A 26,380-nucleotide genomic window follows, 5' to 3' on the forward strand; every position below is an offset into this window, starting at 1 on the left:
GAAAACAGTATAATGATTCCTCAGAAAATTAAAAATAGAAAAACCATGGGTACAAAAAAATAGAAAGAATGAATAAGATCTAGTATTTGCTAACACAACAGGGTGACTAGTAAAAAATAATTTAATTGTACATTTAAAAATAACTAAAAGTATAATTAGATTGTAACACAAAGGACAAATGCTTGAGGTAACAGACACCCCATTTATAATAATCGCCAATGTGATTATTACACATTGCACACCTATATCAAAATATCTCACATAACCCATCAATATATAAAAGTCCTATGTACTCACAAAAATTAAATATTAAAAAATAGAATAACTGTCTGATCCAGCAATTTCACTTCTAAGTATATACCCAAAATAACTGAAAGCAGGGACTCAGAATTATTTGTAAGCCCAAGTTCATGGCAGCAGGCAAAAGGTAGAAGCAACCCAAGTGTCCATTGACAGGTGAATGGATGCATAAAGTGCAGTAAATACAAACAACAGAATATTATTCAGCCTTGAAAAGGAAAGAAATGTTGACACATGCTATGATATAGATGCACCTTGAAGCTGTTACATTATGTGAAATAAGCCAGTCACAAAAGGACAAACACAATATGATCCCACTTATATGAGGTACCCAGAGTGGTCAAATTCATAGAGACAGAAAGTAGAATGGGCGTTACCTGTGAGGTAGGGGAGAAGGAGCAGTAGTTGCTTATTGGGTACAGGGTTTCAGTGTTGCAGGACAAAGAGTTCTGGAGATGGATGATGCTGAAGGTTGTACAACAACATGAAGGCATTATGGGCTGGGCACAGTGGCTCACGCCTGTAACCCCAGCACTTTGGGAGGCCGAGGCGGGCAGATCATGAGGTCAGGAGATCGAGACCATTCTGGCCAACATGGTGAAACCCCGTCTCTACTAAAATACAAAAAATTAGCTGGGCATGGTGTTGTGTGCCTGTAGTCCCAGCTACTTGGGAGGCTGAGGCAGGGGAATCACTTCAATCCAGAGGCAGAGGTTGCAATGAGTGGAGATTGTGCCACTGCGCTCCAGCCTGGCGACAGAGCAAGACTCTGTCTCGAAAAAAAAAAAAAAAGAAGGGATTTAATACCATTGAACTGGATGCTTAAAAATGGTTAAGATGGCCCGGCACGGTGGCTCACACTTGTAATCCCAGCACTTTGGGAGGCCGAGGCGGGCGGATCACAAGGTCAGGAAATCGAGACCATCCTGGCTAACGTGGTGAAACCCCGTCTCTACTAAAAATACAAAACACTAGCCGGGCGTGGTGGTGGGCGCCTGTAGTCCCAGCTACTCGGGAGGCTGAGCCAGGAGAATGGCATGAACCTGGGAGGCGGAGCTTGCAGTGAGCAGATATCGAGTCACTGCACTCCAGCCTGGGCGACAGAGCGACACCGTATCAAAAAAAAAAAAAAAGTTAAGATGGGAAATTTTACGTTATGTGATTTTACCACAGGTAAACAAATTTTAAATGAAATTAAATATTGATTGGGCTTAACAATAAAAAATAAAATATTGTGTAACAACCAACCCTCTATAAAGACAGGAAGATAAAACATAGCTACTACAATCACCAATATTATAGGGAGTAAAAATGCTCTAAAATAGTCATTGAGGCTGAGTGCAGTGGCTCATGCCTGTAATCCCAGCACTTCGGGAGGTTGAGACAGGTGGATAACTTGAGGTCAGGAGTTTGAGAACAGCCTGGCCAACATGGCAAAACCCCGTCTCTACTAAAAGTACAAAAATTAGCCAGGCATGGTGGCGGGCCCCTGTAATCCCAACTACTCAGGAGGCTGAGGCAGGAAAATCGCTTGAACCCAAGATGCAGAGGTTGCAGTGAGCCGGCATCACACCACTGCACTCCAGCACAGGCGACAGTGAGAGTCTTTCTCAAAAAAATAAAGAAAGAAAGAATAAAAAATATAAAATAGAGTCATTCAAATTCAAGACCTCTGCCTAATGTCTTACAGAGAATCTCATGCTCCAGCAGAAAAACGACAAAGAAGAATTCACATGGTAATCATAAAAATTACGATGTACCAACACAATGGTAATTATGCCATCATAAAAATTATACTTCAAGACTCTGTAAAAAAGAATGTTGCTGATATTATGGGTTTTTTTTGTTTTTTTTTTTTTTGAGACGGAGTCTTGCTCTGTCGCCCAGGTTGGAGTGCAGTGGCGCAATCTCGGCTCACTGCAAGCTCCGCCTCCTGGGTTCACGTCATTCTCCTGCCTCAGCCTCTCCGAGTAGCTGGGACTACAGGCGCCCGCCACCACGCCCGGCTAATTTTTTTTTGTATTTTTAGTAGAGACGGGGTTTCACCGTGGTCTCGATCTCCTGACCTCGTGATCCGCCCGCCTCGGCCTCTCAAAGTGCTGGGATTACAAGCGTGAGCCACCGCTCCCGGCCTGCTGATATTATGTTTTAAGGAAACAACATTGCAAGGTAAAATTGAAGTGTTTACATACGGACAAAGACTAGAAGGGAAAAGGCACAAATGAAATTATTTCCTTTGTTAGATTTGATTTATTGTTTTCTGCCTTAAAATACATGCTTAAAATTGTTATGATATTTATACGACAAATAAGAAGATAATCAGAGTACGATAAAACAGAATTCCCAAGCTTCTCCCTCTCAGAAAAGGAATTGCTGCAAAAGCTCCAAGAGTATAATTCCTTATAGAAGAAATATGCATGTGGCATTGGACCCAACTTAAAACTAAAAACCTAAATGAAATTTTAAAAAAAGAAATAACTGAGGCCGGGCACTGTGGCTCACACCTGTAATCCCAGCATTTTGGGAGGCCGAGGCAGGCAGATCACCTGGGGTCAGGAGTTTGAGACAAGCTTGATCAACATGGAGAAACCCCATCTCTATTAAAAATACAAAATTAGTGGGGCATGATGGCACATGCCTGTAATCCCAGCTACTCGGGAGGCTGAGGCAGGAGAATCTCTTGAACCCACAAGGCAGAGGTTGCAGTGAGCCGAGATCGCACCATTGCACTCCAGCCTGGGCAACAAGAGTGAAACTCCGTCTCAAAAAAAAAAAAAAGAAAAGAAAAGAAATAACTTTATTTTCAGTATCAGTACAACGAAGAAATGAAAACTGTTGATGAAAAAAGACTAGACGGCCGGGCGCGGTGGCTCACACCTGTAATCCTGGCACTTTGGGAGGCTGAGGCGGGTGGATCACTTGAGGTCAGGAGTTCGAGACCAGCCTGGCCAACATGGTGAAACCCCATCTGTACTAAAAATACAAAAATTAGCCGGGCGTGGTGGCACACACCTGTAGTCCCAGCTACTCGGGAGACTGAGGCAGGAGAATCACTTGAACCAGGGAATCAGAGGTTGCAGTGAGCCAAGATTGTGCCATTGCACTCCAGCCTGGGCATCGCAGCAAGACTCTGTCTCAAAAAATAAAATAAAAATAAATTAAAAAGACTAGAAAGACAACTTTTTTCCAACCCACAACAAAGGGGTTGCTTTAGGCTTGCCTGGCCACGTCACATCGTGTTCTCCTATTCTGGTTACTCTAGTGACATTTCCCAGATGACATCTGGCCTGCAGTCTTCATAGCTACAACTTTTCCTAAGAAGCTACAAGCACTTGTGAGAAAGAACCCATTGCTGTCACCCTTGCAATGCCTAGCACAGTGCTGAGTTTCCACTTAAGCTTCTTGCCAGATGAATGCTAAGCAAATACAGCCTGTTGAGAAAGACTCTGTCTGGTAGTTTTTATTTATTTATTTATTTTTGAGACAGGGTCTCACTCTGTCACCCAGGCTAGAGTGCAGTGGTGTGATCATGGCTCACTGTAGCCTCGGCCTCCCAAGCTCAAGCAATCCTCCCCATGTCAGCCTCTCAAGTAGCTAGGACCAGAGGTGCAAAACACTACAGTGGCTAATGTTTTTATTTTTGTAACACAGGGTCTCCCTGTGTTGCCCAGGCTGGTCTTGAATTCCTGGGCTCAAGCAATCCTCCTTCCTCAGCCTCCAAAGTGCTGGGATTACAGGCGTGAGCCACCACACCTGGCCAAACTGTTTTTTTAAAAAAACAATCAATGTATCAAATAATGCTGAGGAGGGTGAGCTATGTTACAGAGACATGCACAAGAAATCAAGGATGCAATAGTTCACAAGTGTTGCAAACAGTTCACAAATATTACAAGGTCCGATTCCCAGAGTTCACCTGTCACATGTCATAATACTGAGAAACAGCATCCACTGGAGGTACAGCAGAACTTCTTAGTGTGGCTTGATGTTAATTACATAGTTAGGCTGTATTGTAAGTCATTCCTGTCCTTAGAAGCCAAACACACAGACACGAGAAACCTGACCTGATACTGTAGGCGTGGGTGCTGCCCAATCAGGGCACTAATGTCATAACACTTCTCACTTCTCCCCCTGTGCTACGCTGGAGGATATTCCGCTTCCTAATGTGCAAGAAAGTCCTCTTTTTCCATCTAGCCATCAGTTTTAGCAGATGGGGGACTTGGGTGGGAAGCCTTTGCGTTCCTTTCCTTGTGGCAGGGAATGCAGAACAAACATGGTGTCTGTAAATTTCTGAACATAAAAGAAAGTACATTTTAAGATTTTCCTGTGTTCCCAAGTAGTGGCTGTAGAAATAGCCCTGCAGTTCCAAGTACACAGACAATTATAAATACCCAAAGAAATACTCTGTCCACCACCATGGCCACGTATTTCCACTCATCTTCTACCTGAAATGCAAACAAAAATTAAGAGCTGTTTTAAAAAACCAAAACCATAAGAAACATGCTTTGTTTCATCAATAAGCTGCTTCTTTTTCGAAGAAGATTCCTCCAGCACATTTTAAAGCAAATATTAGCCAGGTGGGAGGATCACCTGAGGTCAGGAGTTCCAGACCAGCCTGGCCAACATGGTGAAACCCTGTCTCTACTAAAAATACAAAAGATAGCCAGGCGTGGTGGCATGAGCCTGTAGTCCTAGCTACTTGGGAGTCTGAGGCAAGAGAATCACTTGATACTGGGAGGTGGAGGTTGCAGTGAGCCAAGATTGCACCACTGCACTCCAGCCTGGGTGACAGAGTAAGACTCCATTTCGAAAAATAAATAAAAATAAAAATAAAGCAAATATTGGTATTTGGTGAATCCAGGTCTCCTGTATAGGACACATAAGAAATTTTGCTTCATCTGCAGAGGGCAGATGCACAGCCTCTGTGAGTGCCTCAAACAGCAGAGTCTGCGGCAAAGCCCTGACTCCTTGGGTCACCAGGGACTTCCCCAACTGCAAGAGACACTCCCGAGAAGCAGCTGCTCAGAAAGCTAGACTCATGCTTTGCAACGCTGGGTAGTCTGGCTCCATGGCAAGTCTGGGGAATGAGTTTGAGGCAGGGGGTGCTGCTGGGGGTGGAGGACATGCGGTATGATTGAGAACCACTTTATCAGGAATAGGCAGCCCTCCAGCCCTCAAAGGGATGCTGGCTATGGAGAGCTGGTTGTGTTTCTCCCAGTCCCTGACCCTCCAGCCTTCTGCCACTGTCTCTGTACTTGTGTCTTGAGAGCCCTAACTGGTAGTGATTAAGTCAACAGCAGCTGTTTCTTAGATTTAAAAACAAAAAAAAAATGTTAGGGACAGGATTTTGCTGTGTTGCCCAGGCTGAAGTGAGTGGTGCAATTGTGCCTCACTGGAACCTGGAACTCCTGGGCTCAAGCAATCCTCCTGCCTTAGCCTCCCACGTAGCTGGGATGACAGGCTTGGCAAATTTTTTTAAATTTATTTTTTAGAAACGGGGTCTCAATATGTTGCCCAGGCTGGTCTCAAACTCCTGGCCTTACTTAAACAATTCTCCAGCCTTGGCCTCCGAAAGTGCTGCAATTACAGCCATGTGCCACCATGCCCCACTAATTTTTGTATTTTTTGTAGAGAGAGGGTCTTCTTTTAAATTTTATGAAGGTGAATTTTTCCGGGGTCTCTTGTCCCGTGACACATCCGCATGACAGCCATTCACAGCATCTTCCTTCTACACCAACAGGGCGGACTTTTGGTCTCACAGTATCCTTTCACTAGGAGCGATGGCTGCCGGCAGCTACAGTCTGAGGTCAAACCTAGACACCTGGCCTGAGTTTCAGATGCCCTCCGCTAGTCACCCACGTGGTATGGGAAATTGGCATGATTCTCTTGAGCTCTGTCTTTGGAGACTGAAGGAGGTACATGCTGCTATAGTTAGACTCTGGACAGCAGGAGCAGAGTACGTGAACGCTAAAAATATCCCTAGGGCTCATTTCACCAGCACCTAAATCCCTCTCAAGTAGGACAAGTGAGGCCAGAGCGGCCGGAACGAATGCACTCCTGCCCTCTCCCACATCTCCCAGCACCCCCAGGCTGCACGCTGCTCTGAACTCATTTCTCCTTCCCTCTGGGGCAGCTTTTCTCTTTCTACCTTTTTATTTGCCACTGTTTCTTGTGCAGGGGCTTTTTTTTTTTTTTTTCTGAGACAGGGCCCTGATCTGTCGTCTATCTCCCAGGCTGCAGCCTCAAACTCCTGGGCTCAAGCAATCCTCCCACCTCAGCCCCTTGAGTGGCTAGGACTACAGGTATGCACCAACACACCTGCTAATTTTTTTTTCTTTTTTGGTAGTTCAGGGTCTCACTATGTTGCCCAGGCTGAGGCTCTTGGTTTCACTAACTGAGGTTGCCCTGAATGTTTGTTTGTTTATTTTTATTTTTGAGTTGGAGTCTCTCTCTGTCACTCAGGCTGGAGTGCAGGGGCATGATGTCAGCTCACTGTAACCTCCACCTCCTGGGTTCAAGCGATTCTCCTGCCTCACCCTCCCAAGTATCTGGGATTATAGGCCTGTGCCACCATGCCTGGCTAATTTTTGTATTTTTAGTAGAGATAGGGTTTCCCCATGTTGGCCATGCTGGTCTCAAACTCCTGACCTCAGGTGATCCGCCTGCCTCGGCCTCCCAAAGTGCTAGGATTACAGGCGTGAGCCACCATGCCCGGCCCTGAATGTTTATTTTAAGCAAATTTTACTTGAGTTCACATTTCTGGAAGTGGAGATTTGCTCTGGGGCTGTTGCATCTGACCTCGCTCCACTGGCAGGTCTGACCCTGTCAGTCCACCCATAACCACATAATAACAGAGCCAGGTCTCAGAGCAAGGCTGCCTGACCCTCTCAGGAGCAAAAGTCACACTGAAGGTCTGACTGTGCCTCCAGAGTGCCCATAGGCTGCAAAGGGTGCAAGCTGGCTGGGTGGAGGGAACACACATTTACCTCCTTGGTTTCACTGTGGCTCTTCATGTTTTCCGCTATGAACTGAACACTGTTAATCACATCTTCAACTTCAGGTGAGTGCTCCGAATTTTCCACCATCCACTGTAACGGCTGATGACTTAATCTTCTCTTGCTGGTGGCAAGCTCATTTGATCTGTGACAATGGAAGCATTCTTTAAGATGTCTGGGTTCCCCACGGCTTGCAAGCTTGCCTTTGGCAGGCCTCCTGGCAAGGCTTCTGGGCACTGCATCAGAGCCTGTGCCCCTTGTCTTGTCCAGAGGCCACCTCATCAGCAGGACCTGGGGCAGCAGCTTCAGGAAAACCATCTTCACCCACCTGGGCATGGTGTGCGTGGTTGGGGTGCGGTAGTGTATGTTTAACACAAACACGGTCACCACGATGGACAGTGTAACGAAGATCATGGTGAACAGCAGGTACTCACCCACCAGTGGGACCACCAGAGATGTGGACGGGATGGTTTCTGTGATGACCAGCAAAAACACAGTCAGAGAAAGCAGGACTGAAATACAAAGCGTCACTTTTTCACCACAGTCCGAAGGAAGGTAAAAGACCAACACGGTTAGAAATGAAATAAAGAGACAAGGGATGATCAGATTAATCGTGTAAAACATCGGCAATCTTCTAATGTAGAAAGAATAGGTTATATCTGTGTATATCTCTTCACAACAGTTGTATTTGATGTCATGTTTGTAGCCAGAGGCGTCAATAATTTCCCATTCACTGTTTTCCCAAAAATCATTCATATCCACTTTTGATCCAATGATTAGAAGATCAATTTCAGCTTTGTCATATGACCAGGAACCAAATTTTAGGGAACAGTTTTGATGATCAAAAGGGAAAAAGGTGATATCCATAGGGCAGGAACTCTTAAAAATAGCTGGTGGAGTCCAGGTTATCATGCCGTTGTATTTAAGAAGAGCTTTTGTTTTGCCTTCAACTTGGAAGTCACCAACAGCACTGCAAAGCAAGTCAGACACCATTAGTAACACTCCCTTTGCGATAGGCCAGAATACACCAACAGGAGCTTTGGAAAGAGGCTACAGTGGTCAAGACCCATACTTGTTATAGAGAACAATGTCGGGCTTCCAAATCTTATCCGCGGGAACGCGAAGAGTCTCAATGCCATCATATTCCACTGGATCCCAGCGCAATTTATAATCATTCCAGATCTAAAATAAATATAAATCAGCCTTTAAAATTTCTTAATAACTTTCTGGCCAGGCATGGTAGCTCACGCCTGTCATCCCAGCATTTTGGGAGGCCGAGGTGGGCAGATCACTTGAGGTCAGGAGTTCGAGACCAGCCTGGCCAACATGGTGAAACCCCGTCTCTACTAAAAATACAAAAATTAGCCAGGTGTGGTGGCAAGCGCCTGTAGTCCCAACTACTCGGGAGGCTGAGGCAGGAGAATCGCTTGAACCTGGGGGGCAGAGTTTGCAGTGAGCTGAGATCATGTCACTCTACTACAGCCTGGGTGACAGAGTGAGACTCTATCTGGAAAAAAAAAAAATTCGTTTCTTAATAACTTTCTTCTAGTGTTAACTTTATGATGGTTCAACAGTTGTTGTTGAAAAAAGAATACATTTGGCCAGGCGCAGTGGCTCACGCCTGTAATCCCAGCACTTTGGGAGGCCGAGGTGGGCAGATCACTTGAGGTTAGGAGTTCGAGACCAGCCTGGCCAACATAGTGAAACCCCGTCTCTACTAAAAATACAAAAATTAGCCGGGTGTGGTGGCACACGCCTGTAGTCCCAACTACTCGGGAGGCTGAGGCAGGAGAGTGGTGTGAACCCAGGAGGCAGAGCTTGCAGTGAGCCGAGATCACGCCACTGGACTCTAGCCTGGGTGACAGAGCGAGACTCCGTCTCAAAAAAAAAAAAAAACAAAGTGAAAATAATACATTCTTATTTGAAGAATGCATTGGTCGCTATCAAAATCGGGGCAATTATATCCATGGGGAACAGGGAGCTAAATAGTTGAGCTGATTTAGGCAAATATTTCATTAGATAATTATGTATTGACTATTAGTTAGCTGGTCAAAATTTTAGGCTCAACTTCCATATTCCGTGAGCTATACTCACACTGGAGTATAGCTCTAATATCAAAAAGTTCAAGGGTATGATGATAAGTTTTGAATTAAAAAAAAAATCTGTATAAACGATTAAGACTTCCTTTCTGTTTTTTTTTTCCAAGACAGAGTTTCGCTCTGTTGCCCATGCTGGAATGTAGTGGCACAATCTTGGCTCACTGCAACCTCTGCCTCCTGGTTCAAGTGATTCTCCTGCCTCAGCCTCCCGAGTAGCTGAGATTACGGGCACCCACCACCACGCCAGGCTAATTTTGTATTTTTATTAGAGACAGGGTTTCATTTCACCATGTTGGCCAAGCTGGTCTCGAACTCCTGACCACAGGCGATCCGCCCACCTCGGGCTCTCAAAGTGCTGGGATTACAGGCGTGAGCCACTGCACCCCTCCAAGACTTTCTTAAGGAAGAAAGGTATAACTGATAAAACCAGCTGCTGGGAATCTCACGTACATGCTTCCAAGCTCAGCTACTGACTTCTCCAAGCCTGGTCAAGCAGAGATCAAAGAGCAGGCAAGATCAGACCCTGGAGCTCAAGTTACAGAAAAGTGGAAGGTCTGAGAGCAGCAACCAGGAAGGATGGAAATCTCTATGTCAGAGGGACCTCTGTCACTAGGTGTCTGCACCTGTGAAGCATGCATCAAGTCAGCTATTACCAGAGCTGAACTTTAGGCTTTGGAGATGACCTAGTGGATAATATTTTATATTCTATAACCAGTTGGAGATGGAACAAGGTAGTGCTTGTGGGTTTTATCCATTCAACATCATTAAGCCAACACATGATATAGGCACATACGTGACGCAGCCACAAGTTGGTTTCCATGATCTGGTTTACTTCATCCTGGGAAGAAGAAATCATATTTTTAGCCTCAAATGTGCTTGCCATAGAGGTGAGACTTAGAGCAAAAATTACAACTAAAAAGAACCAAATCTGACTTATTCATGCCAATGGAAGAAGACTTAAAGGCAATGTGTGAAAGCATTCAGCATGCAAGCAGAAAGGCCGCATTTTCACATCTGGCTCCAGCCCTGTGGATTTTGAGAGGCAATGTGGCTTTAAACTCTTTCATAGCTGATTCAAGTCTCACCTCTTCTGTGAAGTGCTTCCGATCTCTGCAGCCCATAAAGGTTTCTAGTTCCGTGAAAGGAAAGAAAGAAAAGAAGAGCGACAGCAGGAGGGAGGAAGATGCTGCAGAAAGTGGTGAGGATTCCAACCCTGCACAGTGTTTTTGCCTGTTCCCTAAATACCTCCCATCCTCGACTGTGCCTCAGGGCTCTCCGGGCTCTGAGTCCTGAGACCCCTGCCCTGGGATCCTACCTTGAAATGCCAGCCTCAGCCAGCTGGGCGCGGTGGCTCACACCTGTAATCCCAGCATTCTGGGAGGCCAAGGCGGGTGGATCACCTGAGGTTAAGAGTTCGAGACCACCCTGGCCAACATGGTGAAACCCCGTCTCTACTAAAAAATACAAAAAATTAGCCAGGTGTGGTGGCGGGCACCTGTAATCCCAGCTACTTGGGAGGCTGAGGCAGGAGAATTGCTTGAACCAGGGAGGTGGAGGTTGCAGTGAGTGGAGATCATGCCAATGTACTCCAGCCCATGCTACAAAGACTCCATCTCAAAAAACAAAAGTCAGCCTCGGCCACCATGGGGTTTCCAGCTGGCAGCTGCTACTCACCCCCAGCGAAGCCACCACTTCGATCATTCACTACACAAATATTTATTGAGTAACCACTAGGTGCTCTATAAATATTGGGAATACAGCAATAAGAAGTTGGGAAAATGTCCTGCCTTCATGTGTCTTAGCTGTTAGATGGGGAGACATAAAATTACTAATACATCTATACTACAACATAAGATAGCGTTAAGTCCTGTTGAGAGGTGACAGCATGCTGGCAGTCCTCACAGCCCTCGCTCACTCTCCGCACCTCCTCTGCCTGGGCTCCCACTTTGGCGGCACTTGAAGAGCCCTTCAGCCCACCACTGCACTGTGGGAGCCCCTTTCTGGGCTGGCCAAGACCCGAGCCGGCTCCCTCAGCTTGCAGGGAGGTGTGGAGGGAGAGGCGCCAGCAGGAAATGGGGCAGCACATGGCACTTGCGGGCCAGCTGGAGTTCCGGGTGGGCGTGTGCTTGGCCCTCGGAGCAGCGGGCCCTGCCCCGGGCAATGAGGGGCTTAGCACCCAGGCCAGCGGCTGTGGAGGGTGTACTGGGTCCCCCAGCAGTGCCAGCCCACCGGTGCTGCGCTTAATTTCTCACCTGGTCTTAGCTGCCTTCCCGCAGGTTAGGGCTCGGGACCTGCAGCCCACCATGCCTGAGCCTCCCACCCCCTCCATGGGCTCCTGTGCAGCCCGAGCCTCCCCGACGAGCGCCACCCCCTCCTCCACGGTGCCCAGTCCCATCGACCACCCAAGGGCTGAGGAGTGCGGGTACACGGCGCGGGACTGGCAGGCAGCTCCACCTGCAGCCCTGGTGCAGGATCCACTGGGTGAAGCCAGCTGGGCTCCTGAGTCTGGTGGAGACGTGGAGAACCTTTATGTCTAGCCACGGCGCCCAGTCCCATCGACCACCCAAGGGCTGAGGAGTGCGGGTACACGGCGCGGGACTGGCAGGCAGCTCCACCTGCAGCCCTGGTGCAGGATCCACTGGGTGAAGCCAGCTGGGCTCCTGAGTCTGGTGGAGACGTGGAGAACCTTTATGTCTAGCTCAGGGATTGTAAATACACCAATCAGCACCCTGTGTCTAGCTCAGGGTTTGTGAATGCACCAGTCGACACTCTGTATCTAGCTGCTCTGGTGGGGCCTTGGAGAAACTTTATGTCTAGCTAAAGGATTGTAAATACACCGATCGGCACTCTGTGTCTAGCTCAAGGTTTGTAAACACACCAATCAGCACCCTGTGTCTAGCTCACGGTTTGTGAATGCACCAATCGGCACTCTGTATCTAGCTCAAGGTTTGTAAACACACCAATCAGCACCCTGTGTCTAGCTCAGGGTTTGTGAATGCACCAATCGACACTCTGTATCTGGCTACTCTGGTGGGGACTTGGAGAACCTTTGTGTCGACACTCTGTATCTAGCTACTCTGGTGGGGACGTGGAGAACTTTTGTGTCTAGCTCAGGGATTGTAAACGCACCAATCAGCGCCCTGTCAAAACAGACTACTCGGCTCTACCAATCAGCAGGATGTGGGTGGGGCCAGATAAGAGAATAAAAGCAGGCTGCCCGAGCCAGCAGTGGCAACCTGCTCGGGTCCCCTTCCACACTGTGGAAGCTTTGTTCTTTGGCTCTTTGCAATAAATCTTGCTACTGCTCACTCTTTGGGTCCACGCTGCTTTTATGAGCTGTAACACTCACCACGAAGGTCTGCAGCTTCACTCCTGAAGCCAGTGAGACCACAAGCCCACGGGGAGAAAAGAACAACTCCAGACACACTGCCTTGAGAGCTGTAACACTCACTGCGAAGGTCTGCAGCTTCACTCCTGAGCCAGCGAGACCACGAACCCACCAGAAGGAAGAAACTCCGAACACATCCGAACATCAGAAGGAACGAACAACTCCAGACACGCCACCTTAAGAACTGTAACACTCACCGCGAGGGTCCCCGGCTTCATTCTTGAAGTCAGACCAAGAACCCACCAATTCTGGACACACTATGAAGACAAAGAGGGATGGAATGGTCCATGTGTGGACACACACACATACATGCACACTCATACATATGCACATTGATGCACTCACACACTCATGCACACATGGTACTCTCATACACACTCATGCACACTCACACACTTGTGAACACACACTTATGCACACTCATATACTCAGTCATGAATTCTCATACACATTTGTAGTCACATGTACTCTCATCCACACACACTCATACATGTGCACTCACACACACTGGTGCACACTCACTCGTGCACATGCACACGCACATGCTCATGCACACACTCATACCCACTCACACTCAGGCACACTCACACACAGGCTCACACACTGGTGCACATGCACACACTCAAACACACTCATGCACACATGCTCATGCACACATGTGCACATAATCGCAGTCACACACACACATCTATTTTAGATGGGATGGGCAAAGAAGGCTTCTTTGAGAAAGTAATGTTTAAGCAGATACTTAAATGACCAGAAGACAGTCAGGGCTGTGTGAAGGAAGAGCATTCCAGGTGACATCCCAAATGTAATGAGTTCCTAAGCTGCCACCTCTCAGTGGGAGAACTACCAAAGACACACCTCGCACCTTGAGCAGCCTTACAGCCCAGCAGCCTGGTGGCTGTGGGTATGTCCCCAGTGGCCAGCAGTAGATTCACAAGTCTTCCTCAGCCAACCTTGCTTCCCAAGACACCCAGGCACCCTCCAGAGTAAATGAGCTCCATGGTGGTGGCCGAGGGAGTGCTGGCCAGGCTCAGACACCAGCTTCCCCTGGGCCACGTAGCTGCCCTGCAGTTCTCTTCTCCCCTACTCCATCCCCACTGCTGCCCCTCCTGGAAAACTCTAAACAGAAACCCTGCAGGGCTTCCTCTTTCAAATGGGCCTGTGACAAGACAGGGTAAGCCCGGGGGTTTGAAAGGTCAGCAAAGGAGTTACAGTCATGGGTTCCTGTAGTCCCAGGAAGCAAAGAAATTATCTGTACTTATCTATTGGTCAACCAATTCATGGCTTTACAATTACACAAGCCTGCGGTCATGCCTTCTGCTGATGAGCGTCCCCTTGCAATCTGCAGAGTCCAGCAGGGGCCATGTCCATAAATCCACTCACTGTTGGTCAGGAATGGACTAACTCCACAGTCTCGGTTCCAGGAAGGCCTTGGGGGTGAGGGCATAATTCCTAACTGCCCTCCAAAGCCTGCTTTGTCTCTGAATGAACACACTGTGTTCAGAAGGCTGAGATCAATTGACAATAGCCAACTCCACAGCCTCACTTCCACAGGCTCGGAGAAGCTCCAGGTGGTATGGACATGGCCCATGGGGATGTGGACACCTTCAGAGATGTCAGCTGACCCTATGGAGCAGGACCTGTCTGGCAAGTCATACTCTCTCTCCATCCAGTTCCAGATCCCACCAATGGGCATGGCACTACTATCAGACACCCCTGCTGGAGGAGTCCAAAGGCCCACAGCATCAACTCCATTCCTGGTGCCATCACCCTGTACCTCCTTCTTGGAAAAATCAATTCATTGACACGGCAGCTGCATCAAAGGCTTTGAGTTATGATTTCAAATGGACTCATTTCTGGAGCAGCAGCAGACTCGGAGACTGGGATCAAAAAGACCAAGTGGGCTGCATTACACCAAGGCTTTATCTTTGTCATTTCAGATATGCCAGGCCAGCACAAACACTGGATCCCTCCAAGGGGCACTTGGCCTTGCTGCTTCACTGAAAGAAACCAGAAAATTTTCTGGCCAAGGTCATTTTGCATGACACAAACACACTTCCAGGTAAAGCCTTGGTGCTCCAGAGCCAAGCTGGGGATCAGACAGCAGGCCTTTTCCAAGGCCTTCCAGAAGGGAGGGGCAACAAAGCTTCCTGGCTGTGCCACTTCTCTTGGCCACCCCAAGTTCACCTGACAACCCACAGCTATTGCACTCCTGGGCATTTATCCCAGAGACATGGAGGTTTATATTTACACTAAAACCTGTACACAAATCTTCACAGCAGCTTTATTTGTAATAGACCAAAAACTGGAATCAGCTCTAATGTTCTTCAACAAGTTAATGGTTAAACAAAGCGCCATGGTCCAGGTGTGGTGGCTCACACCTGTAATCCCCACTTTGAGAGGCCAAGGCGGGCAGATCACTCGAGCTGAGGAGTTCGAGACCAGCCTGGCCAACATAGTGAAACCCCGTATCTACTAAAAATACAAAAATTAGCCGGGTGTAGTGGCGCATTCCTGCAATCCCAGCTACTTGGGAGTCTGAGGGAGGAGAATCGCTGGAGCCCGGGAGGTGTAGGTTGCAGTGAGCCAAGATCACACCACTGCACTCCAGCCTGGGTGACAGAGTGAAACTCTGTCTCAAAAACAAAACAAAACAAAACAAACAAAAAACAAAGCACCCTGGAGTACTACTCAGCGACAAGAAGGATACAATGATACACTTAGCGACTCGGAGGAATCTCTAAAGGATGATGCTGAGGGAAAAACCCAGCCCCACAAGTTTACCTACTCTATGATTCCAGTTACGTATAACATCGTTGAAATGAGAAAATTTCAGAATTGGAGGGCAGATTAGTGGGAGAAACGGGCAGAGTCAACAAGGGATCCCTCTGTTATTTCTTACAACTGCATGTCAATCTATAATGATCCCAAGAAATAAAAATTCAATTTTAAAAACCTGCAGTTCCAAGTCTGCCTTGCAGCTGGAGGTAGTCAATGAGATGGAAAGCAACAACTGTTATGGAAGTCATAGAAGTCTAGGATGTACACTTTGCCCGTTTTCTCCCTTCCTTATGTTTCTTGCCAAGAATGTGAATGTGAGGATGGGAATACAGCAGTTATCTTGAACCATGAAGCAACGCTGAGGGAAGAAGCCACGTGCAAAGGGTGGTGAAATAGAAAGAAGGAAGGAAACTTGGTCACTGCTGCCTCATCTGGTTTATGCCTTTAGAACCACAGTCCATTGGAGTGACAGCCCCTAGATTTGTGCGGTGCATAACCTGGGCAACTGAACATACATGTGCAACCACTAACACCGTGAAACTGACTGATATTAATCTCCTGGACTGTTAACCTTTAGATTTCTGTTGCATAAGAAAGGAATAAACTTGTTTTGTAAAGGCTGTGGGTTTACTTTTAGTCTCTGATACTTGCAATCAAATGTAAATGTCAAAATCTGCATTTACCAGCCCTTTCACCCCCATCTTCAGAATAACCTCCTGCAAGGGCGTGTCCAGCAGGGTTATGGAGAGATGCCATGCAGTGAGGTAGCCCTCACAGACTTCAGAGGAAACTCAGTTCAGCTGTTGGTTCACAACTACCCAGTCCACAGCAAGAACTTCCAGCCTAGCAGGAGACAAAGCTACTGGAGTTGGGAAGGGGATTAGAACAGGCACCAAATAAATACTCGCTAAAGGATGGAAGGGCGCATCCAGGTGAGGGGAAACATCTGGCTTTATTTTTTTCAGCGAGTGCATGCACATTTTCAGCCTGGTCACAGACAGAGGCCTGGACCATGGTTGACTTCATCCACTGAGAAGCATGGACTGGAGAATGTGGTGGGGTCTGACTCATGCCTGTCATTAGGGTCTTTCCCCAGGTGTACCCAGAAGGGCCACAGCCGCATCACCCACAGAGCAAAGTCTGGGAGGAAGGAGATCCCTTCGCCATCCATGGCTGGGGCTGACTTGATGAGCAGGGCTCCCCCTCCGCGTGCTGTAGTCTCAGGAATGCTCTAGCGCCCCTCTCTGGAGACACTTCAGGCATCCCTTGCTTCCTAAGCCTGCATCTTCCTGGAATTTGGTCTGAGCCCTGGAGCCCAGACCTTGCTGTACCCAAGAGTATGGGTCTTGCCACTTCCTCTCCCCGCAATGGGGGGAGCAAAGATTATCCAAAAGAAAGAGCTCCAGTCCTACTTGCCCTTGAACACGGTAGCAAGGAATTAAATTAAGATCCTCAAATTCCCAACCTCTTTTTTTTTTCCAAGGCTTCTGAATGGAATTGCACTTTTTTCATTCTCATGTAACATACAAGACTTAAAGCAATTCTTTTTTTTTTTTTTTTCCTCTGTCACCCAGGCTGGAGTGCAGTGGTTCAATCTCGGCTCACTGCAGCCTTGACCTCCTGGGCTCAAGCAATCCTCCCACCTCAGCCTCCCTAGTAGCAGGAACTACAGGCATGTGCCACTACACCTGGCTAATTTTTGCATTTTTGTAGAGACAGGATCTTGCTATGTTACTCAGGCTGGTCTCGAACTCTTGAGCTCAAGGGATCCGCCTGCTTCAGCCTCCCAAAGTGCTGGGATTACAGGAGTGAGCCATCACGCCCGGCCTTAAAGCAACTTTTTAACTGTGGAGTGAAAAGGGCATGAGCTTTGGAGTTAAATCTCAATTTTGCCATTTTGTAGTTGTATGACCCTGGGAAAGTCACTTACCTGAGCTTCCATTTCCTCAGCAGTGAGATGAAGATGTTGGCCACGCAGTGTAAACAGGCATCTGGTGCATAATGGGTGCCCCGTGAAGTTAGCTCCCTTTCACTCCCCTGCAACTCTTTGTTTCATAAACTGGTTCTGAAAGCACTTCCAGGAAAAACACTGCCTCACATAGACAGTTACAGCATTGGTGGGAAAACCGCCTGCCTCCCAAATGGATGGCTTTGAAGGGCCAGATCTCCTGTAGACTTGCATTTATCTGTATTTCTAAAATTCCTTCATTTACCACCTGCAAAAGTGTAACAATGCTGGGGAAAGCTCTGATCAGAGGGCACTCACCACGTTGGCCAGCTGGGTGATGGCCACTTCAAAGTGTACCGTGACAGGGTCGGAAACGTTTTCCACGGGCCTGATGAACTGGTTGTAATGAGAAAACAGTTTGTGGAAGAGCCTCTCCTCAGTTGCACAGCCCGCACAGCCTGTGAGGCCAGACAGAGGGGAGAGTTAGAGCCAGCCGGGCCACTGGCCACTGCAGAGATTCTACGCAATTCTTCCCGGGCCCTGTGGGGAGCGAATGTCCCAGCCCATGACTGCATCCTGGTGTTGTTACCACCTGTGCATGCTCCACCAGTGCCCATCTCACCCCACCCTCTGTGCCTCAGCTGTTCACCTTTACAATGGAGATAAAAACAGCAATGCCTGCATTTCAGGACTAGAGCAATATCAAAGAAAATGATGTTGGTCAGAGCATTTCTTAAAGTCTAAGGCACTGCAGATATAAAGGAGTAGACACAAGGCTTGGAATCTTCGCTTATGTCACTGAAGTAACTCGTAGTCTTACTGATGGCACTAGACCCTTTCCAGTAATTCAGGAAAATCCTGTCCTTTCTTGTCTAAAAGACTGAATCAACTAACATCTGTAGCTACACCAGCAAGGTGCTTAACTTCACCAAGGAAACTGAAATAACTAGTAGTTTCATGATGGTCGTCGCAAGTCATGTTCTTTTAAAAAATCAACTTTGAGGACATGAACAGGCACTTCTCAAAAGTAGACATTTATGTGGCCGAGAAACATGAAAAAAAGCTCAACAACACTGATCATTACAGAAACGCAAATCAAAACCACAATGAGATATCATCTCACGCCAGTCAGAATGGCAATTATTAAAAAGTCAGGCCGGGCGAGGTGGCTCAAGCCTGTAATCCCAGCACTTTGGGAGGCCGAGGCAGGCGGATCACAAGGAGATTGAGACCATCCTGGCGAACACGGTGAAACCCTGTCTCTACTAAAAATACAAAAAAATTAGCCGGGCATGGTGGCGGGCGCCTGTAGTCCCAGCTACTCGGGAGGCTGAGGCAGGAGAATGGCGTGAACCTGGGAGGCGGAGCTTGCAGTGAGCAGAGATTGCGCCACTGCACTCCAGCCTGGGCCACAGAGCGACACTCCGTCTTAAAAAAAAAAACAAAAAAACAAAAAAACAGATGCTGGAGAGACTATGGAGAAATAGGAATGCGTTTACACTGTTGGTGAGAGTGTAAATTAGTTCAACCATTGTGGGAGACAATTTGGCGATTCCTTAAAGACCTAGAACCGGAAATACCATTTAACCCAGCAAACCCATTACTGGGTATATACCCAAAGGAATATAAATCATTCTATTATAAAGATACATGCATGCGTATGTTCACTGCAGCACTATTCACAATAGCAAAGACATGGAATCAACCCAAATGCCCATCAGTGATAGACTGGATAAACAAAATGTGGTATAGTCCAGGTGCGGTGGCTCATGCCTATAATCTCAGCACTTTGGGAGGCTGAGGTGGGCAGATCACAAGGTCAGGAGATCGAGACCATCCTGGCTAACACGGTGAAACCCCACCCCTACTAAAAATACAAAAACTTAGTCGGGCATGGTGGCGGGCGCCTGTAGTCCCAGCTACTTGGGAGGCTGAGGCAGAAGAATGGCATGAACCTGGGAGGCAGAGCTTGAAGTGAGCCAAGATAGTGCCACTGCACTCTAGCCTGGGTGACAGAGTGAGACTCCGTCTCAAAAAAAAAGAAAGAAAGAAAGAAAGAAAATGTGGTATATATGCACCGTGGAATACTATGCAACCTAAAAATGAACAAGATCGAGCCCTTTGCAGGGACATGGATGGAGCTTGAAGCCGTTATCCTCAGCAAACTAACACAGGAACAAAAAACCCAACACTGCATGTTCTCACTTGAAACGGGGAGCTGAACAATGAGGACACATGGACACAGGAGGGGAACACCACACACTAGAGCCTCTTGAGGGGGTCCAGGGAAGAAGAGCATTAGGAAAAATACCTAATGCATCCTGGGCTTGATACCTAGGTGATGGGTTGATCTGTGCAGCAAACCACCATGGCACACATTTACCTACGTAACAAATCTGCATATCCTGCCCATGTACCCCAGAACTTAAAATAAAACAAAAATCGACTTTGAAATTCAGTTATTGTGGAGATTTCTGAGAATGCAAGATTTTTAAGGCAAATTTATTTGAAACTTTTTTTTTTTTTTTTTGAGATGGAGTCTCACTCTGTCACCCAGGCTGGAGTGCGGTGGCACGATCTCAGCTCACTGCAAGCTCCTCCTCCTGGGTTCACGCCATTCTCCTGCCTCAGCCTTCCGAGTAGCTGGGACTACAGGTGCCCACCACTACGTCCAGCTAATTTTTTATATTTTTAGTAGAGACGGGGTTTCACCGTATTAGCCAGGATGGTCTCAATGTCCTGACGTTGTGATCCACCTGCCTTGGCCTCCCAAAGTACTGGATTACAGGCGTGAGCCACCACGCCCCGCCACTTGAAACATTTTTAAAAGTTGAAATTGGTTCTTAAATAATAGCACTTTCAGTCACTAAATTCTAGACCATAACTTTATGCATATCTCTTTGTATTTTTCCAAGAAAACCTTAAAAGTGGGGTTACTTGTCCTCATTTGACATAATTCATTTCATTACTACCTTCTCTACATTTTCCCTCACAGAATTTAAATTTGATACCTAACATAGGACTGCACAAATTTCTCAAAGGGATTTATACATTGAAAGAAAAAAATGGAACGAGATTGAAAAGCTCATTAGGCAACATAAATGGAAAGATCTCTGTTAAATTACTAAATGGAAAGAGTTGCCTGACGAATGCCTTAGGAAACACTGAGACACTAGGGTTTTAGCAGGAAGGACAAATTTAAGGTAAAACATCATTCTTGCCATCATAATTGATCATGATGAACATATTTCTCCATGACAGACAATAAATAATCTTCCTCATTACCGATTTTCTTCCTCTTTAAGACATTTTATAGCAGATAAACCCTCCATCAGCCTTGAAAAGCAAGTGCCCTGCAAACCTAACAGCATGGAAATGTGATTTTGTTCAGCAGAACAGCAGTGGTCCGTTTCTAAGTTGTAACTTTTAAAATGAATGATCTTACTCATGGGATACGTTTCAGCATAATCATGTGATGTGTGTCCCCAAACAAACATGATTACCTACAAAATGGAAGAGTTCATTGACTGAGTAATAATATCAGCTAACAAATAAATTACCACTTTGAAAAAATATTAAACATCACTACAAATAAATAAGCTCAATACAGCCACAGCAGAGATGAATAGAAAGCTGTATCATTCTTCTTATTATATTTTAATTGGGTTTGCACTATGTTTCATGGTCCTCTCCTCCCCACCCTACCCCTCAGGTTTCATCTTTTGTGTTACACCTAACAAATAAAAACCAAATAGATTAATTAGCAGTTGTAACAGTGGTGGTTCCTATGCAGACCATAGAATCTTTTATTAATATATCTTCTCAAGCACAACTAGAAAAGAGAGTAAATAGGGAGCTAAAAAGGGAATAGAAGATAAAGCAGAAATGAAACCTACCTTTAAAGAAAGATGTGAACACACACAGCCAGAGACACAAGCCCCTGTGAAGGAATCCCTTGCTGGTCGGCATGGTTAAAACACACTTGGATTCCTTTTTTCTAGGCAAAGGATTGTGGAAAACAAAGAGCTACCAGTCAGCCACATGCATCCAACCTTGACATCATCAGAAGCCCACTGCAATCCGTGTGTGTCTTCTCAGAAATCAAAACATCCCCAGGACTTCACACGGTTATTCCCAGGATCAGAGACTGAGGCAGACATGAAGGGCGAATAAAAAGGATTCGATCTGATGTCAGATGAGTCATCACATTTCCTATCAGCCTAGATGTCTCTTCATGCAAGAAAGGGGAAGAAAAGCAGAAAGGAAATGCTGGGGTAGACAGGACCCTGGGAGGATGAACACCTGTGAGTGGCTGAGATCTTTCTGTGGTGCAATCTCGACCGTAATCTTAGGGGAGTTCACTGAGCTCCAACTACAGGTAAAGCTCACGCTAGGTCCCAACAAGTTTGTTCTGACTCATGGAGTTCTCCAGTTAATCAAGGCTTAACCTTGTTAGAAAACTTTCTAAAATATGAATCCTCATTTCTGTCTTAATGAGTGCAGCTTGGAGAGAACAGAAATTTGTTTTTGTTTTTGTTTTTTTCTGACTCCAGGGTTTCCAGGGCCTTGTCTTTCTGACTTCAGTGATCATCCATGACTAGAGACTAGATGTCAGAGAATGAGAGGAATGGATACCACCTGGATATTTTCACATTTAGTTAAATATTCTTATTGCAAAGCACGGTGGATCATGCCTTAATCCCAGCACTTTGGGAGGATGAGGCAGAGGATCTCTTAAGGCCAGGAGTTCGAGACCAGCCTGGACAACATAGTGAAACCTCGTCTCTACAAAAAACAGAAAATTAGCTGGGCGTGGTGGGCATGCCTGTGGCCCCAGCTACTTGGGAGGCTGAGGTGGGAGGATCACTTGAGCCCGGTAGGTCAAAGCTGCAGTGAGCTGAGATCACACCACAGCACTCCAGCCTGGGAGACAGAGCAAGACCCTGTCTCAAAAATAAATAAATGGGCCAGGCGCAGTGGCTCATGCCTGTAATCCCAGCACTTTGGGAGGCCGAAGCAGGCGGATCACGAGGTCAGGAGATCAAGACCATCCTGGCTAACATGGTGAAACCCCGTCTCTACCAAAAATACAGAAATTATCCGGGCATGGTGGTGCATACCTGTAGTCCCAGCTGCCCAGGAGGCTGAGGCAGGAGAATCGCTTGAACCCGAGAGACAGAGGCTGCAGTGAGCTCAGATGGCATCGCTGCACTCCAGCCTGGGTGGCAAAGTGAGACCCTGTCTCAAAAATAAATAAATAAATAAATATCCTTGTTAAACTTGTTTTCTTATAATTTTCCTCTTTTCTGTGTAAGTTTAATGTCAGTGGGTTTCTCTTTTTTTTTTTTTTTTTTTTTTTTGAGAAGGAGTCCTGCTCTGTCGCCCAGGCTGGAGTTCACTGGCACGACCTCTGCTCACTGCAAGCTCTGCCTCCTGGGTTCACGCCGTTCTCCTGCCTCAGCCTCTCGAGTAGCTGGGACTACAGGTGCCTGCCACCACGCCTGGCTAATTTTTTGTATTTTTTAGTAGAGACGGGGTTTCACCATGTTAGCCAGGATGGCCTCAATCTCCTGACCTCGTGATCCACCCGCCTCAGACTCCCAAAGTGCTGGGATTACAGGCGTGAGCCACCGCGCCCGGCCATGTCAGCGGGTTTCTAATTAATTGAGCCTCTGACCGGATATCAGTGTTGGTTAAACAGGAGTTAGAACTGAAGAAAGACCAGGCGTGGTGGCTCATGCCTATAATCCCAACACTTTGGGAGGCCAAGGCGGGCAGATCCCTTGAGCTCAGGAGTTCGAGACCAGCCTGGGCAACATGGAGAAACCCTGTCTCTACAAAAAATACACAAAACAATTAGCTTGGCATGGTGGCATGCACTTGTAGTTCCACCTACTTGAGAGGCTGAGGTGGGAGGGTCACCTGAGCTCAGGAGTTCAAGGTGATCATGTCACTACACTCCAGACTGGATGACAGAGACCCTTTCTCAAAAAAAAAAAAAAGCCACTCCAGAGGAGGAGTCCTTTGGAATACGCCAAAAGTCAGCGCTTGCTCCATTCTAGGATAGGCGAACTGCGTCCCAGTATAACCAAGGGTGCAGAGCAGGAGGATGGGCGGCTTCATGTTCCAGAGGTTGCAGAAGAGCTCCACAGAGGTGAGGAACGCAGGAGAGAGAATATGGACTTTGGAGTCAGAGAAACCCAGAGCTGGACTCTGGTCCTGAGACTCGCCTGGGGGATACTGGGCAACTCACTGAAGCTACCTCAGCCTGTCCTCATCAGAAAATGTGATTAAATTTAGTAATATAAATCATTGAATCGCTCTCTACCAATTTTGCATGTAATTGTTATTCACTGTCTTGCCAGTTCAAATAGGTACCACAATATTTAAGTAACTCTTGGAGCCTGGGCTTATAAGAAGGATACAGTTTAAGTGCTTATAAAGAAAATACATTCTCCATTCAAAGAAAACATTTAAACTATGCCCCCATCATCAGAAAAATGCTTGAGATTTGCCATTGAATTACGCGTTTTTATCCTGCTGCAAACTCTTTTTGAAAATTGCAAAGATCAGGCCAGACACAGTGACTCAACACCTGTAATCTCAGCACTTTGGGAGGCCGAGGCCTGAGGATCACTTGAGATCAGGAGTTTGAGACCAGCCTGACCAACATGGTGAACCCCCGTTGCTATTAAAAATACAAAAATTAGCCGGGTGTGGTGGCACTTGCCTGTAATCCTGGCTACTCGGGAGGCTGAGGCAGGAGAATCGCTTGAACCTGGGAGGTGGAAGCTGCAGTGAGCTGAGACCGCGCCATTGCACTCCAGCCTGGTGACAAAGTGAGACTCCGTCTCAAAAGAAAAGAAAAGAAAATTGCAGAGATAGAAGTTAAAAGCAAACACATGGATAGGGAGAAAATAAATATGTTTTCAAAAAATAAATAAAAAAACAAAAGATTTAAAGACATTCTGTCTTTTCCTGGTGTTACTTGATACTACTTCATGTTCATATTCCAGGAATTAGTTTTTGTTCAGCTATGTTGTTGAAACAGTCTAAACTTTAGAGTGCTGTCCATAGTTTAGCGAGGTGGAAAGGATGAAGGGAGGTGGAGGGATACATGGAGCCTTTGACGGAAAGAGGCTAATTAATATTGGAAGAGCTTTGGTGTCTCCTGCCCCTTATTTCCCACTCCATGTTACCCCTCATTCCTCGTAGCCATTTTTAAAGAGAAATAAGAAGCAGGGTGGATCTTAACTTTTTCAGGTCCGTGAGTCAGATTGAAACTATGGATCCTGCCGGGCGTGGTGGCTCACGCCTGTAATCACAGCACTTTGGGAGGCTGAGGTGGGCGGATCACCTGAGGTCAGGAGCTTGAGACCAGACTGACCAACATGGTGAAACCCCATCTCTACTAAAAATACAAAAAAAATTAGCCACGTGTGGTGGTGCACACCTGTAGTCCCAGCTACTCTGAAGGCTGAGGCAGGAGAATCACTTGAACCCAGGAGGTGGAGGTTGCAGTGAGCCAAGATCATGCCACTATATTCCATACTGGGTGACAGAATGAGACTCTGTCACACACACACAAAAAAAAATAGAAAGAAACTATGGATCCTATACCTCCCCAAATACGTATGCAGATTAAACAGAATTTTGCATATGACTTCTGGGAACTCACAGATCCATAAAAAGCCAAACCTTGGTGGAGGGTAATCATAGTTGGTTTCATAGTTTCCCCCAGTATCTGTCCCCAATCACTCTATACGATCCCTATTAAAAAATCATACATTCTTGGGGCTGGGCGTGGTGGCTCATACCTGTAATCCCAGCACTTTGGGAGGCTGAGGTGGGCGGATCACAAGGTCAGGAGATCAAGACCATCCTGGCTAACACGGTGAAACCCCATCTCTACTAAAAAATACAAAAAAATTAGCCAGGCATGGTGGCGGGCACCTGTAGTCCCAGCTACTTGGGAGGCTGAGGCAGAAGAATGGCGTGAACCTGGGAGGCGGGGCTAGCAGTGAGCCCAGATCGCACCACTGCACTTCAGCCTGTGCGACAGAGCGAGACTGCATCTCAAAAAAAAAAAAATCATACATTCTTGGCTGTGTGGTGGTGCATGCCTGTAGTCCCAGTTACTTGGGAGGCTGAGGTGACAGGATCGCTTGAGTGCAGGTCAGGGCTGCAGTGAGCTGTGATTGCATCACTGTACTCCAGCCTGGGCAACAGAGTGAGATGAGACCCTGACCCCAAAAATAATAATAATAATAAATAAACAATACATTCTAAAGAGCTAATGTGTTAAAACTGATAGGCTTCAGGGAATAATTGTTGGGTTTCTTTTTCTATTTTATTCATAGACGCTTATTTCAATTTGGAGATTTTCTGAAAAAAAAAAAAAAAAAAAAAGAGGTTGATACTGTTTAATATGAAACTTTTTTTTTTTTGAGACAGAGTCTCACTCTGTCACCCCAGGCTGGAGTGCAGTGGTGCGATCTCGGCTCACTGCAACTTCCCTCTCCCAGGTTCAAGCGATTCTCCTGCCTCAGCCTCCTGAGTAGCTGGGACTACAGGCACCTGCCACCACGCCTGGCTAATTTTTGTAATTTTAGTACAGACAGGGTTTCAGCATGTTGGCTAGGCTGGTCTCAAACTCCTGACCTTGTGATCCGCCTACCTTTGCCTCCCAAAGTGCTAGGATCACAGAGGTGAGGCACTGCGCCCGGCCAAAACTTTTATTATAAAAATTATTTCAAGCTTCCCCTCCACCCCCATTTGCTAAATTAAATCCAGTGGCTCATTCTGCTCTGAAAATAAAAATGATTTGATATGGTTCTATAAAATTGGCTATGCTCTTGTTTGAAGT

The 26,380-nt window shown here is 46.7% G+C and overlaps 1 protein-coding gene across 2 annotated transcripts; it reads right to left on the reverse strand.

Annotated features, from left to right (window-relative positions):
• Positions 1–4,032: 4,032 nt before the first annotated feature.
• On the reverse strand, positions 4,033–21,839 carry CHRNA6 (cholinergic receptor nicotinic alpha 6 subunit). Of its 2 annotated transcripts, XM_032143623.2 has the most exons (6): positions 21,411–21,839; positions 17,833–17,972; positions 10,185–10,229; positions 8,365–8,474; positions 7,284–8,262; positions 4,033–4,742 (listed from the first exon to the last, which is right to left on the reverse strand). In XM_032143623.2, exons 1-6 carry the CDS (start codon positions 21,481–21,483, stop codon positions 4,611–4,613), a joined length of 1,479 nt encoding a protein of 492 aa, XP_031999514.1. In that variant the 5' UTR covers positions 21,484–21,839; the 3' UTR covers positions 4,033–4,610. The 2 variants fall into 2 exon arrangements, with proteins under 2 accessions (XP_031999514.1, XP_031999515.1); XM_032143624.2 differs by lacking the exon at positions 10,185–10,229.
• Positions 21,840–26,380: the final 4,541 nt, after the last annotated feature.

Source organism: Hylobates moloch, unplaced genomic scaffold (assembly GCF_009828535.3).
Source record: "Hylobates moloch isolate HMO894 unplaced genomic scaffold, HMol_V3 SCAFFOLD_22, whole genome shotgun sequence".
Lineage (NCBI taxonomy): Eukaryota > Metazoa > Chordata > Mammalia > Primates > Hylobatidae > Hylobates > Hylobates moloch.